This window comes from Leucoraja erinacea, chromosome 1 (genome assembly GCF_028641065.1).
Source record: "Leucoraja erinacea ecotype New England chromosome 1, Leri_hhj_1, whole genome shotgun sequence".
NCBI lineage: Eukaryota > Metazoa > Chordata > Chondrichthyes > Rajiformes > Rajidae > Leucoraja > Leucoraja erinaceus.
The window spans coordinates 67,278,372-67,294,769 of NC_073377.1; the positions used below are offsets into that span (position 1 = coordinate 67,278,372).

The 16,398-nt window shown below is 44.2% G+C and overlaps 1 protein-coding gene across 1 annotated transcript in view; it reads left to right on the forward strand.

Moving 5' to 3' along the window:
• The window catches only part of LOC129705538 (cyclic nucleotide-gated channel rod photoreceptor subunit alpha-like), a 69,885-nt gene that overhangs the window by 18,425 nt on the left and 35,062 nt on the right, over window positions 1-16,398 (forward strand). Inside the window, exon 3 of the mRNA XM_055649524.1 lies at window positions 12,377-12,551. Within this exon, the coding sequence (XP_055505499.1) occupies window positions 12,377-12,551 (175 nt within the window). The remainder of the gene's footprint in view (window positions 1-12,376; window positions 12,552-16,398) is intronic.

The following is a 16,398-nucleotide window of genomic DNA, read 5'->3' on the forward strand; positions in this document are numbered from 1 at the left end:
TAAGCTACCATCTACCTCATTGGAGACGGTCGGACTATCTTTGATCGGAATTTACTGGCTTTATTTTGCACTAAACGTTATTCATTATTCCCTTTATCATGTATCTGTAAACTGTGAATGGCTCGATTGTAATCATGTATCCGCTGACTGGTTAGCACACAACAAAAGCTTTTCACTGTATCCCGCGACAAGAAACTAAACAAAATGAAACAAAATATTCCATTGTGGGCATTGGGCAGGTGCTATAGACCTGCACAGGAAGGTAGACACTCCCACCCCCATGAGTCTCAGGCAGATGGGGCTCGTCAGCCTGGGAAGGCAGTCCATCTAGGAGAGGGAAAACTCTGATTTAAAACCTCCACTGCCTTGTGGCCATACCCATTCATGGAAAAAGCTCCTAGAGTAAACTTCAAGAAAATCCGAGTCGGGGTCCCTAAGGCAGTTCGTCGTTGTCTACAACCCACGCTCTGGCCGCTCCTGCGACGGTGCTGGTGCCAAACTGTAACGGCCCTGCTGTTCCTTTAGATCGATCAGCGACGTGGAGAGGGGGGACATGCTGCATGGCAACAGCCTGTCCTCCATATGACATCGCCCAGGCTTGCATCTGACCAGGATGTATCACCCATGGTCAGTCATGACCGAGAGGGGCCTACAAAATTTCTATTTATATCATGGATATAAATGTTGCCATTGTTACTGACTGTCTGCTTAATTTCTTACCAGTATTTTCAACTATCTTTTTATAGTATGAAACCATATATCACAGCTTCAAAATGTTGTCAGTATCTGCAAGTTCACTGTTGAAATTTAATGCCATTCCACATATATATATATCTATTAACAATACATAATACAAAAAAAAACCTAGTCCGAAATCCAGTGAAATGGGCAGATATTCATCAACTATAATTTAATATAAAGATAGTGTGACATGTTGTATGTTGGAAAGAAGAAGAGTCATTGTCGAATTTCAAACCTTTTTACAATTTGCCTTTAATAAATTAATATTGATGGGACTGTATTTTCTGTAGAAACACATATTAATCAAGGATTAACAATTAAATGTAGACAAAAAAAATCTGGAGTAACTCAGCAGGTGAGGCAGCATCTTAGGAGAGAAGGAATGGGCGATGTTTCGGGTCGAGACCCTTCTTCAGACTGATGTCAGGGAGGGGGCGGGACAAAGATAGAATGTAGGCGGAGACAGTAAGACCAGTGGGAGAACTGGGAAGGGGAAGAGAAAACAAGGGCTATCTGAAATTAGAGAAGTCAATGTTCATACCGCTGGGGTGTAAACTACCCAAGCGAAATATGAGGTGCTGTTCGTCCAATTAGCGCTGGGCCTCACTCTGCCAATGGAGGAGGCCCAGGACAGAAAGGTCAGATTGGGAATGGGAGGGGCAGCTGAAGTGCTGGGCCTTCAGGTTAAGACGGACTGAGCAGAGGTGTTCAGCGAAATGATCGCCGAGCCTGCGCTTGGTATTAACATTAACAATTAGCTGCTGTTGTCTACGAGAATAAAATAGAAAAATTAAATGAATATCTCAGGCATTGTGTGAAATTTTGCTTCCTATTGCCTTGAAATTGTAAATTGATAAATTAGACAAGTAACTAAAAGTGAGTTTGGGTAATGATTAGTAGATCCTAATCTGTAGGCCCGTATTTATCCCTAAAGCAATATCATAAAAACTAATTATAATGTAGTTTATCTCATTCACAAGTGTGAGATTTAGCTGTAAATAAACTTGTTGCCATGTCGCCCTGGATTGTAATAATGACTAAACCTCAGTTAAATCTTCACAGTTCTATTTCGTACATGTATCGTCATTTGATATTATTTTTCCTATTAAAATTTAGCTTACCACCTGGGCCAATAACATCAATTTGAAGCCTATGTTTACATCCATGCGCTGGGAAATTAAAATCAAAAACAAAATGGATTAGTGGTGCTAACATAAGAAGAGGAGATTAAGTCATAATGTTCCGTATTATAGCGAGTGGGCAGAGTCTGATAATCAGCTGAAGTCAGTGTAACTGATACAAGCTACATATTGAAGTTGTGGCGCTGAAGATTTACTGATCTTTTGTCGTAACTACAGATGATTGATTCATTTATTCTGCGGTTTTCAACATGCCTGAGGATTGTTGTTGCTGTTGAATGAAGGCATTGGCTCAGGCTTACTACCGGCAGCCTTATCTTTCTACTTGGATCCAACATAAATGTAGACACCTTGCGTGAGCCCGGAGGACAACCTCATTGTGGTAAGTTCTTGTTTGCTAGATGGCATATTGACTGTCTAGATGGCATATTGACTAGATGGCATATTGCCAGATGGCATTGCTAGATGGCATATTGACTAGACAGGCATATTGATTTTTTTAAATGAGCACTTGCAGATGAACAAGCTCGTTGAATACGAGAGGGCTGGATTAGCCCAAGCTTTTAATTCAGCATATTGAGGATTGTAAAAAAAAAACCGGGTTGAATCATTTGACAAACTATCAATTTGAAACTCTGCTTAGTTGGTCTATGATTTCCTCCAGCATCTCAGACCATAATATCGCCACAGTGCTGCTGAGAGTGGTACAGTATATTTTTATCGCTGCAATGTTCAGCACTGTTATGAAGATATTTGTGTACAATTACATTATTATAAGAAAGATGTTTTTGTGTGGAATTTGGCTTGAGGAAATATGGAAGAGGGTAAAAGAGGAAAAAAAGGAACACAATAAAATAAATACTCTTGGTGGAGATCAGTTGGAAAATACTTGTAAAGGAGATAAATAATTTAGGCGGGAATGGTATGGGCCAATATGTTTAGTTTAGTTCGATTTCAGCGATACAGTGTGGAAACAGGCCCTTAGGCCCACTGAATCCCCACCGACCAGCGATCCCCACACATTAACACAAGCCTACACACTACACACATACTTTACTAGCCATTTACACTTATACCAATTATACAAACCCAAGCCAATTAACCTACAAACCTGTAAGTCTTTATAGTGTGGGAGGAAACTGAAGATCTCTGAGAAAATCCACGCAGGTCATGGGGAGGACGTACAAACTCCATACAGACAGCATCCGTAGTCGGGTTCGAACCCGGGTCCCTGGTGCTGCAATCGCTGTAAAGCAGCAACTCCACCACTGCACCACCGTGCCGCCTTTACAAATAAATTAGTAAAGACAAGGACGTTGAACAAGGAGAGGACCTACACAGTAAATAGTAGGCCTCTGGGTAGTGTTGTAGAGCAGAGGGATTGAGGAGTGCATGGTTCCTTGCAGGTCAAGTTGCAGGGAGATAAGGTGGTTAAAAAGGCTTTTGGCACTTTGGCCTTCATCAGTCAGAATATTGAGTATAGAAATTGAGAGGTCATGTTGCAGTTGTATAAGACGTTGGTGAGACCGCATTTAGAATATTGTGTTCAGTTCTGGGCACCATGTTATAGGAAAGTTATTGTCAAGCTTGAAAGGGTTCAGAAAAGATTTACGAGGATGTTGCCAGGACTAGAGGGTGTGAGCTATGGGGAGAGGTTGAGGAGGCTGGGTCTCTATTCCGTGGAACATAGGAGGATGAGCGGAGATCTTATAGAGGTGTACAAAATCATGAGAGGAATAGATCAGGTAGATGCACAAAGTCATTTACCCAGAGTAGGGAAATCGAGGACCAGAGGTCATAGGTTTAAGGTGAAGGGGAGAAAATCTAATAGGAATCCGAGACGTAACGTTTTCACACAGAGGGTGGTGGGTGTATGGAACAAGCTGCATGAGGAGATAGTTGAGGCTGGGACTATCCTATCGTTTAGGAAACAGTTGGACACGTACATGGATAGGACAGATTTGGAGGGTTATGGACCAAGCGCAGGAAAGTGGGACTAGGGTAGCTGGGACATTGTTGGGCCGAAGGGCCTGTTTCCACACTGTATTAATCTATGACTCTATCTATGACTCTAAACCAACTAGAAACAGAAATACACAATCAGAAAGGTGTAAGCTTTGACAAGAATAAGATTGAATAATGAATATTGTATTAATAATGCTGGCCATCCTGAGTAACGCAATAACAAAATATTATTCAGTTCTGACATTTTTCTGCATTAATATTTTTCAGAAAAAATCCCCAAACCAAGTACTCAGTTGTATATTATGAAAGTATTTCAAGTTCAATAACTCAAAATATTTGCATCAATTGGTTTAATATCACTGATTATTTCACTACTGCATATAAATTTACAGGTGGCACGGTAGACTTGCTGCCTTACAGAGGCAGAGTCCTGGCTTCGATCCTGACCTCGGGTGCTGACTGCATGGAGTTTGTATTTTCTCCCCGTGACCGTGTGCATTTTTTCCGGGTGTTCCGGTATCCACCCATGCTCCAAAGACGTACACGTTTGGTAGGTTCATTGGCTTCAGTAAAGATTGTAAATTCTCCCTATTGTGTAGGATAGTGCAAGTGTACGGTGATCGCTGCTGACTTGGTGCTGACTCGGTGCTGACTCGGTGGGCCTGTTTCCGCAATGTATCTCTACACCAATCTAAAGGCAAATTACATTGCACATTATTAATCCCGACACATGTGAGCTGTGAAAGTTATTTGATTGATTATCTATTTATTTGATGCCTTTGTAATAATAGACGGAATTTAGTTATAAATCTTTCTTTCTCTTAATTGGTAACAATCAACAACGTGAGGTAACAAGCATTTAAAAAGGTTGATGATTTATTTAACTTCTTTTAGATGTTCATGGGCATTCAGGACTGTTTTAGGGCAATTATTTCCCATTGTTTCTCAGCACATGTGGAGTAGATTAAAAATTGATATGGCTGCCAAGCCCATTAACACAGTGCAATCTGTGATTTTAACACCCGCCCGGGCAGAGCATCAGACCAAGTTCTTATTGTCACATTGCATTAGTAGCTATACATGACAATCAGAGTTAGTTCCCAAATTAGTCCATCATTAGAGTGACCCACGTCTCAACGTGAAGATTAGACGGACGATACCAGGTGGAGTCGCTTGGACATGTAATTCTTGCCTGTTTGAAAGGATCACAGATAATAAGACCCAACATTGGAAAATCCTGGACCCATATAAGTGGGAGAATATCAAACACGCTGCTGATGCTGCAATTTTGGATTTGTGGGGCTAAAAGAAAATATTTGAATGAGTAGTAGTGGTGAAAGACGGCGCATCAGTGAAATTTAAAAGAACAAGCAATCCATAATAGCAAAGTCATAATGGTAAGAAATTCATTCTAGATCCGTACAGAAAGTATCCAATGTAGTATTGAAGAACATCAAAAAAGGAAACGGCAGAAATGACAAGGAAGGAATCTCAAAGGCTAAATATGGCATTTGTAGGAAAGTAATGATGTAGTTTAATTTCCTGAGCATTGAAAGAGAGGTGGTTGTTCACCCTAGTCGTTTAACCAGTTCCACTGCTCTCCATCTTGTTCTTCTCTTGAAATCACACCTTCCCATGCCAACAATGGGCCTCCCACAACAACACCCTGCCTGAGGTCATTTGTGACTGGCCCTGATTGGTTCAGGTCTTTTCTCACCTCCAACTCTTCAACCCACCCCCTACTTTCAGTGTGATGATGACCCAAGTCCCGACCCAAATCGTCATCCATCCTTTTTCTCAAGAGTTACTCCAGCACTTTGTGTCTATGTCTGGTATGAACCAACATCTGCAGTTCTTTGTTTCTATATACTGGTTCTGCATCAGGTTAATGTAATGTCAGAATCTTAGAGTATCAGCAGATGTGAAACCAAATTTCAGGTCAGCTGTGGTCTGAAACATGGTTTCACATCTTTGTGTCCAACATCATTCTGCTAGTGTCCAACATCATTTTGGCTATCCATATGGTTATGCTTTCAAATCACACGTTTTCAAACACCTATTGCCAATTCAATATACCATGGCCTGCATATATAGCACATGACAGCTTGTTAGATGTGACAAATCAGACAATGCCAGCTTTTGAACAACATTCACACTTCCATGGAGTAATATCAATGAAAGTGTGAAGGTGTGAAGTGCTTTGCTTGTATTGCTCCTCTAAACAAAGCCAACTATGGTTACTCAGGGATTAACATATCTTGAAGGTACACAATAAAAGCTGGAGAAACTCAGCGGGTGCAGCAGCATCTATGGAGCGAAGGAAAAAGGCAACGTTTCGGGCCGAAACCCTTCTTCAGACTGATCGGGGGTGGGGGGCCGGGGAGAAGAAAGGAAAAAGGAGGAGGAGCCCGCAGGCTGGGGGATGGGAGGAGACTGCAGGAGGGCTGAGGAGAGGGCAAGGACTAACAGCATATTGAGTCTGGTCAAAATCAAGTCAAGAGTCAAGTCATGACTGGTCTTGACTTATATGCAACCTTCTGCTCAGATTGCAACCTTCATCAGACACCACTACTGACATAAGATAAGCGCACCTGTTTCCACACATGTGGACATGGTAGATAGATTGGCTTGTTTTACTTTCATATTCCCAGGTTAAGGGAATCGCCACCAGAAAATCAAGATGATATAAATTATTCAAATAATTGAATTAGAATTAGAATTTCCTTTATTGTCATTCAGACCTTACAGTCTGAACAAAATTTCGTGCCTGCAGTCATACATATAATAATAGAAACAACAATAAACACAAATTAACATCCACCACAGTGAGTCCTCCAAGCACCTCCTCACTGTGGTGGAAGCAAAAATCTTAGGGCTGCAGTCTCTTCCCTCCTCTTCTCCCTCTGCGCTGAGGCAATTCCCCACCGGGCGATGGTACAAACAGTCCCGCGGCTCACCGAACCCCGCAAACGGGCCGGCTCAAACACCGCGGCCCGGGGTGGTCGAAGCTGCCGCCCTCCAGTCCAGCGGACGCAGCCGCTGGCCCGCGGCTGAACCCCGGACTCAGGTCACCGCCGCCAGAACGCCGTCCCAGCCACCGGAGCACCGTTCCAGCCCCGAGCCGGATCGCCCTCACGTGAGTGCCGTTCCTCCCTCGAGCTGGGCCGCCCCGACGGGAGCGCCACAGCCCCTCACGGGAGAGTCTCAGCCCCGCGCCAGGCCGCCCTCACGGGAGCGTCACAGCCCCTCACGGGAGCGCCGTTCCAGCCCCGAGCTGGACCGCCCTCACGGGAGCGAGCCCAGGGCAAGTCCTGACTGGCTCTGCCTCCGGAGTCTCGAGGTCGCCAGCTCCGCCATTAAGCCTCAGCGCAGACGGAGGCAGAGAAGGGGGATACGACAAAAAAGTCGCATTCCCCCGAAGGGAGAGACAGCAAGCCCCGTTTCAACCCCCCCCCCCCACATAAACACAACCTAAAAACCAAAAACTTAACTAGACAAAACAAAAAAACAACACAAAAAAGTAAAGACAAACGGACTGCAGGCGAGCAGCTGCTGCCAGGGCAGCGCCGCCACTTCCGGACTTTGAACTGAACTTCTTTGTTCTACTGTAAGCTGATAAAATTGAAGAGCATATGTAGCAGCCTAAAATATACTTACCTTAACATTGTTGACCTGTAAATATACTGCTTGGTACTTTGTACTATTTAACAACTATCCCATCTCATAATGATGCAATTAGGAAGAACAGGCCTCTTCTGCCAATAGTGTTGTTTAGGAGGACAATGACGGAGACAGAAAAAAGACTGTAGCTGCTAGAATCTAGAAACAAAGTGCTGGAAGAACTCAGCAGATCAAACAGTATCTTTGAGCAACACAAAAAAAAGCTGGAGAAACTCAGCGGGTGCAGAATCATCTAGGGAGCGAAGTAAATAGGCAACGTTTCGGGCCGAAACCCTTCTTCAGACTGATCGGGGGGGGGGCGGGGACAAGAAAGGAAAAAGAAGGAGACAGCAGGAAGGCTGGGGGATGGGAGGAGACAGCAGGGGGACTGAGGAAGGGGAGGAGACAGCAAGGACTAACAAAATTGGGAGAATTCGATGTACATGCCCCCAGGATGCAGACTCCCCAAGCAGAATATGAGGTGCTGTTCCTCCAATTTCCGGTGCTGCTCGCTGTGGCCATGGAGGAGACCCAGGACAGGGAGGTCGGAGACGGAGTGGGAGGGGGAGTTGAAGTGCTGAGCTACCGGGAGGTCAGCTTGGTTATTGCGGATCGGCGAAACGATCGCCCAACCTACGCTTGGTCTCACCGATATAGATCTGCTGACATCTAGAGCAGCGGATGCAATAGATGAGGTTGGAGGAGATGCAGGTAAACCTCTGTCGCACCTGGAATGACTGCTTGGGTCCTTGAACGGGGTCGAGGGGGGATGTAAAGGGACAGGTGTTGCATCTCTTGCGGTTGCAAGGGAAAGTGCCTGGGGAGGGGGTGATACGAGAGGGAAGGGAATAATTGACAAGGGAGTTATGGAGGGAGCGGTCTTTGCGGAAGGCAGATATGGGGGGAGATGGGAAGATGTGGCAAGTGGTGGGGTCACCTTGGAGGTGGCGAAACTGACCGAGGATTACTTGTTGTATGTGACGGCTGGTGGGGTGAAAGGTGAGGACTAGGGGGACTCTGTCCTTGTAATGTTTGGTGTTGAACAATTACAACAGGCCTAAGAGGTAAACAGGAAAGATTTCCCATGCATAGCAGTTTGGGGTTAGGGGAGGTGGGGAGCGGGGCAGGATGGGGGAAGGGAGGGTTTGAATAGAGGCTGGTAGGTAAAAGGTGAAAGCAGAAGGGGAGGGGATGATGGGCAGATGGAACCAGGTGCAAAAGAGAGAAGAACACTGGGTGGACCTGGCGAATGTATAAGTAAGTAAGTTTATTGGCCAAGTATTCACATACAAGGAATTTGCCTTGGTGCTCCGCCCACAAGTAACAACATGACATACAATGACAGTTACAAATGACTCGGAAAACACTAAACATTAATAAGAATAATAAAACATTAATGATAAAACACCATTGATCAAGCATGTGGACCAACAAAATACCAGATCAAAGGGAGGCTACAGGTTTTTGGCTGTTGAGTAGAGCATCTACTCGTGGATAATGTCAGGCCATGGCAGCTTGGGCTGTCCGGAGTCGCCTTCCAGAGGGAAGTGATTCAAAGATTTTGTGGCCTGGGTGAGAGGGGTCAGAGATGATCTTGCCCGCTCACTTCCTGGCCCTTGCAGTGTGCAGTTCATCAATGGAGGGAAGGTTGCAGCCAATAACCATCTCAGCTGATCGGACGATTCGCTGCAGCCTCCAGGTGTCGTGCTTGGTGGCTGAGCCAATCCAGACCATGATGGAGAAGGTGAGAACAGACTCTACGATGGCTGTGTAGAATTGGACCATCATTGCCTGTGGCAGATTGTGCTTCCTCAGCTGCTGTAGGAAGTACATCCTTTGTTGTGCCTTTTTGACTGTGGAGTTGATGGTGCCCCCCCCACTTAAGGTCCTTGGAGATGATGGTTACCAGGAACTTAAAAGACTCCACAGATGTGACTGTGGTGTTGTTGTTGGTGAGTGGGGTGAGGGGAGGAGGAGCTCTCCTAAAGTCTACAACCAATTCCACCATCTTAAGAGCATTGAGCTCTAGATTGTTGCGATGGCACCAGGATGCCAGCTGTGACACTTCCTGTCCATAGGCAGATTCCTCCCCATCCTGGATCAGTCCAATCAGGGTTGTGTCATCCGCAATCTTGAGAAGCATGACAGAGGTGTCTGTGGAGGTGCTGTCATTGGTGTATTAGAGTAGAGACGAGGAGAGAGTACGCAGCCTTGTGGTGTTCCTATGCTGAGCGTTTGTGGGCCCGAGATGTGTTTTTCCTGCCTCATATGCTGCTTCCTGTCTGTCAGAAAGCTGGTGATCCACCGACAGAGGGGTTCAGGAGGGTGAGAGATTGCAACCTTCACGTGGTCCGCCCTGTTTCGACGAATGCAATCAACCTGGTGTGCACAATCAAATAAGATCAGATAGAACAATTGTCCTACAACTTTAGGCTTTGCACGCCATATGCAAGAAGAAGAAGGGGTTCAGGCACAGTCAACTCGGAAAGTTTAGAGTGTAGTAGCTCTGGCACAATGGTGTTGAATGCAGAGCTAAAATCAACAAACAGGATCCTCGCATAGGTCCCCTGGCGGTCTAGGTGCTGTAGGATGAAGTGCAGGCCCAGGTTGACTGCATCATCCACAAATCTATTGGCCCGATATGCAAACTGCATAGGGTCCAGCAGGGGAATTGTGATATTTTTCAGCTATATGAGAAGAAAACACCAGAGGTATGGGTTGCCTGAAATTCAAAAATGGCCATTCATACCAATGAGCAATACCTGTCCATCCCACCTGTCCATCCCTGATTGACCTTCACCTGTTCCAATGCAATCAGAATAGGAGATGTTGCTCTTTCATTTTGTGTTTGGCCTCTCCATTGCAATTGAGATGGATGAGAGCAGATAGGTTAATGTGGGAGTGGAAAAGAGAGTCAAAATGACATGTAACTGGATGTCAACATTGGCTATTTTTAGGTAGAATGCAGGTGCTCTGCAAAACGGTTGTCTTGTCTACGGTTGGTTTCAAGGGAATAGTTGGAACAGTTACATAGAACAGTGTTTGTTCAAAGCCTATTCCATCTCACAAGATAGACTTGCCACTGGTATTTTCTGTAAACCTACCCACAGCTATCTAGACTATGCCTCCTGTAAGGATACCATCAATTTTCTCAATGTTTCTGTTTGCATTCCCATCTGTTCCCATGATGACGTCTACAACTTCTGAAATATGTTTTTTCTTATGGAATTGTGGTTTCTCCTCTGCTGTTATTGTTGCAGCCCTCAGATGCATTTTCACCATTTCCTGCACACCTGCTCTGACACCCCATTCACCTTGCCCCTAGGCAGAACAGCAATAGAGTTCCCTTGGTCCTCATCAATCAACCCATCAGACTGTGCATCCAACATATCAGCCTGCATATTTCCAGTAGCTTCCACTTGATCCCCCCACCAGACACATCTTCCCCTCCCCCTCCTTTTTGCTTTCCATGGGGACTGCGTTGTCTATGATGCCATAGTCCTCCTATTCCTTCCTATCCATGGCACTTTCCTCTACAACCAAAGGAGATGTAATGCCCGATCCATTAATCTCACCCACCTTCACCCCCAGCCAGGGATCTAAATAGTCCTTCCAGGCAAGGCAAAAATGGATCTGGTCTACTGCATTTGGTGCATGCGATGTAGCCTCCTCTATGTTAGTAATGCCACGCATAAGTAAGTAACTGCTTTACGGAGCTCTTGTGCTGTGTCTGCTGTCATGGCTATTTGAAGCTTCCAGTTGCATATCTTCCCCACTCCCACACCATCCTGAAGGTTCTCATCCTTCTTCGTTACAGAAAGGTCAACACAAGCTGGAAGAACAACCTCTCATATTACACGGGTAGTTTACAATCCAATGGTTGAATATTCATTTTTCTAATTTCAGGTATCCCACACTTCTGGTGTTTTCCTCTCTCATGGGCTCACTGATCCACCTAGTTAATCTCTCTTTGTTCCTCCCTCCCTCTACCTTTTCATCTGCCCAAAAGCCCACCCCATCTGGCTCTACCTATAGAAACATAGAAACATAGAAAATAGGTGCAGGAGTAGGTCATTCGGCCCTTCGAGCCGGCACCGCCATTCAATATGATCATGGTTGATCATCCAACTCAGTATCCTGTACCTGCCTTCTCTCCATACCCCCTGATCCCTTTAGCCACAAGGGCCACATCTAACTCCCTCTTAAATATGGCCAATGAACTGGCCTCAACTACCTTCTGTGGCAGAGAGTTCCAGAGATTCACCACTCTCTGTGTGAAAGATGTTTTTCCCATTTCGGTCCAAAAGGATTTCCCCTTTATCCTTAAACTGTGACCCCTTGCCCTGGACTTCCCCAACATCGGGAACAATCTTCCTGCATCTAGCCTGTCCAACCCCTTAAGAATTTTGTAAGTTTCTATAAGATCCCCCCTCAATCTTCTAAATTCTAGCGAGTACAAGCCGAGTCTATCCAGTCTTTCTTCATATGAAAGTCCTGACATCCCAGGAATCAGTCTGGTGAACCTTCTCTGTACTCTCTCTATGGCAAGAATGTCTTCCCTCGGATTTGGAGACCAAAACTGTACACAGTACTCCAGGTGTCGTCTCACCAAGACCCTGTACAACTGCAGTAGAACCTCGCTGCTCCTATACTCAAATCCTTTTGCTATCAGCCCCAGTCACTATCCCACCACCCAACCCAACTTGGTTCCTTCTACCCATCGACCCCTCCCAATCTCATTCCATCTATCAGCCTCTATGACACCATAATCCTCCCATTCTTTTCCACCAATCTGCCAGCCTTTTCCATTCCTTCTCGGTCCTGAGCCGGGGTCTTAACCTGAAATATTGACATACCATTTGCCTCTGCAGAAGCTGCTTGACCTGCTGGATTCTTTCAGTGTTATGTTTTGTATTCAGGAAAGTCTGCAATTTTTAAGTATGTGGTACCTGCACACAGATGAGATGGCAGAGCCAAAAATCTCCAAGTCCATTGCCTATGCAAAGCAAAGCTGGTCAAAGGAAGATGTGAGGAGGATGCAGATGAGTAAGTGGTTAGGAAAGGCTGTGGCAGTTGGTCTCCAATGCAAGACGAATGTGAAACGTCCACTTTATGAGGAAAGATAGAAAGCAGAATATATTTTTAAAGATACAAGACTGGTTAATATTGTCATTCAGATGAATTTGGCAGGCTTTATGAATGATGTAGCATTGGGATGACACCAGGTTCGGCAGTGACCACACCAACACTCGCAGTAGGGTGAACTCATGTATATATTTTATTCACAGTGGTAAGAAAGTCTAGGACTTCTTAGGGGTGCTGTCCCTCACTATCAGGATGCATGTGTGCTGGCAATCTCAGGCATGTCCTGACTTCTTAGTTCTGGTCTCGACGGAGGAGACGTGGCAGTCTCTGGCTTTTCCCTGCAGTTCACAATTGCCTCAAGAGGGGGCACTGGCGGTTGCAGGTTTATCCTGGCAGCTCAGCTATGGGCTTGAACAGGTGGTGCTGGCATTCTCTGGATTATCTTGGTGGCTCTGTCTTTGCCTCTGTATGGGCACAGTCCCACTTTGTCTGTGGGCAGTAAGAGGCACTGGCATCTCAGGTTGTCTCAGCCACTCAATCTTAGCCTAAGTAGAGGCACTGGCTATCTAGGACTTCCTCTGGTTCTGGTTCTGGTTGATGACTGTACAAACACCTCATCAGTGGTTATCTGGCGCAGGTCGGAGTGAGTAGAGTAGTGATTCAATTTTGACCAATTTGAGGAGTTGCTCAATCCCCTTTTTAAATGACTTAACATCGGGAGCAGCACGTGGGTTGGGTGGTAACATATTCCATTCGCTTATCGTCCTTGGGTAAAGGGAATATTGGTTTATTGAAATTTAGCAAGTTGATGATGTTGGGACCGTTATTTTGTCTTGTTTCATGGTAGTTGGTGCTCTGGGGTGACGGGAGATTTGATGGCGTGAATTTGCGAATCTCCTTGTAAATTGCAATAAGTCTTAGCCTGATTCTGCGGAGCTCTAGGGTATCCCATCCGAGAGAAATCAGCATATTATTCACGCTTGATTTGCGCTTGTAGTCATTACATACAAAGCGGGCTGCTCGGCGCTGTACTTTCTCCAGGGTGATCTTGTTGTTGTTGTTGTTGAAAGGATCCCATGAACGGCTCCACAATACTCCAATTTGGGCCTGACCAAGGACTTGTAGGCATTCTCTTTGATGGATGTACTACATGCGTGAAAATTTATTTTAAGAATGCTGAAAGTTCTATTTGCTCTGTTGGACACTTGACTAATATGTGTCGCCCAACTTAAATCTTTGCTTAATTTAACTCCTAGATTTGGTTGATCGTCGACCAAGCAATGTATGGCTACCCACATTCTATTCTGATAAAAGTGGTTTGATCTTGTGTGAGACATGCATGGTATGACATATGGTTGTCTTGAATGTCATCTGCCAGGTTTTTTCCCACTCACTGAGACTAGACTTCCTGGCAGTCCAGTCGACCACACAGTGGTGTTGGTGGTCTCAGGTTTGTTCAGTGGTTCAGTCTTCCTCAAACCTGCAACAGGGCACACAGCAAGCAGGGAGGCAACCACTTTCTCTCCCTTCCCCTTATTTAATCCTTCTTTCTTTCTTCCCTTTTTGTGTGTGTGTGTGTGTATGCGTGTGCGTCCATCTGTCTGTCTGCTGCATCTTCTCTCACCATCTGCTTTCTTCCCTTTGACTAGAATGCTTGGGTTGTTTAGGTGGTAGGCTAATGAGATACAAGTGACCAACCAATATCAGCTAATTGGTCTCAGCTGTTACCAATGATGCTGGGGATTGGCTTCCCCTGGCCAGTCAACCAATGATGGGGATCAGAGCAGCATTCGAGGGAGGAGGCGATGTTACAATGAATAACAAAAAGTTAATACCTAGGGACTACAATTATTCAGGAAAATGTTATTCTAGCCTTCACTGCAAGGGTTTGGTGTATATGAAAGTATTTCTGCAATCATAAAGAGCCTTGATGAGAACATATCTAGGCACTGTTTAGTCTCTATAGATAAATAATTTTATTGTTGCCTTAGGAGGTGGAAATACAGCACATTAGATTGATTCCTTGGGAAATTCCATTGTTAGGAGATATAGGCTTAAATTCACTGGAGTTTTGAAAGATGAAAAGCATTCTTAAGCGTCCTTTGAAGGTTTCAAAAATTAGATGCTTCAAGACTGTTTCCCTAGCTGGATATCTTGGAATTAAATTTTATAGATTCAAGTAAAGGATTGGCTTTTTAAACAGGCATAAGCAGACATTTCTTAGCTCAGAGAAACATGAGTTTTGGACTTGTTTTATTCCATGGGATGCTAAGTTGTTTGTTATGAATGATACTAAGATTTTTGAATACCAGATAAAGTGACATGTGGGAATGTCACTTAGACTGGAGTACAGTTGATGTAAAAGTTCAGCTGTTTAGATCACTCTACTTAGTGTCTTAAGTTGTTATAGATTCCATGTCCACAGAGATTATGCCCCGATATTGATTTAGAAATTGCCATTTAATAAGGCATGCCTAACTGGAAAATCTATGTCATCACTTCCATCAATTGATATTCAGAACATGAGCCACTTTTAATTTTAGTATTACATCAATAAGCACTACTTTGTAGACTAAAACAGTGAATGTTCCATTAGATCAAAATCTTTTTGTCTGAAGAAGAGTCTCGACCTGAAACGTCATCCATTCCTTCTCTCCAGACATGCTGCCTGTCCCGCTGAGTTACTCCAGCATTTTGTGTCTATCTTTATTAGCATCTGCAGTTCCTTCCTACGCTTTTCACTATACCTCGGTACACGTGACAATAAACTAAAACACTAGGCAATGTTTTAGACTTTGAAATGAAAACAGGGATGTCCATCATGGATCATCTATCTGTATACCTATACCTAAGTCTCATCGTGTGTCTGTCTGTATGTCTTGTATCTTCCTCAAAACACTACTCGCTAGCACTTAAATTTTTACATATTCGAATGCACATTTTCCCCCTCCACGCCATACTCAGGTTCATTTACGATTTCATCCTATATTTCACAAGTTATTCACGATTAAAGATTTAAAAAAAGCCAAAAACTGCTTCTCACAGACTGCCTTTTTCCAGCAGCTTGCAGTGATGATGTCACAATGCCACTCACAGTGCACCAATCACAATTGGCTCTCAAGCTGCCGAGTGCCACAATGACATCACAATGGGACGTGATGAGAGAGGGAGAGAGTTATTAATGTAGTAAGATCTGTCAATGAACTTTTGACATTGAGATACACAAGGAGACAATGTCCCACATCTTGCTGGACAAGTCCCCAACTGATACAATATGTGATGAACCAATTTCACTGGTCTAAAGCATTTTGAACTTCAGCAGTAGAATAAAAAAACATGATTAGAACTTATACTAAACATGATCACAATATTGATAGTTACTAATATATTTCCCAGTTTGATCTCTTGTAAAGGTTTGCGCTTATTTGGGTAAACATCAGGGTAATTATTATTCCTCGTGCTGTGAATTAAATCTGTCAAGAACGATTGGAGGAGTCAGCTAAGAGTAATAGGGAATATATTTGTGAACATGTGGAGATTCCTTTCAATTCTACCCGAGTTGTTCCACAAATGTACCATAGTCAATTCCCGAAGTTCTGAAAATGCTGCAAACACGCAATGAGTCAGGCAGCATCTATTGGACAAGGGAGAGAGTTTACATTTCAGTCTACATGCCATCTGCTTTTATTTTAGATCTATAATATCTGCAGTATTATATTTGATTTCTAAGATATTCAAGATTGTGAATTAAATGGGCTAAATGAACATTCCTCGTCATCCAACCAAAATAACTTAGGACTACTTTTAC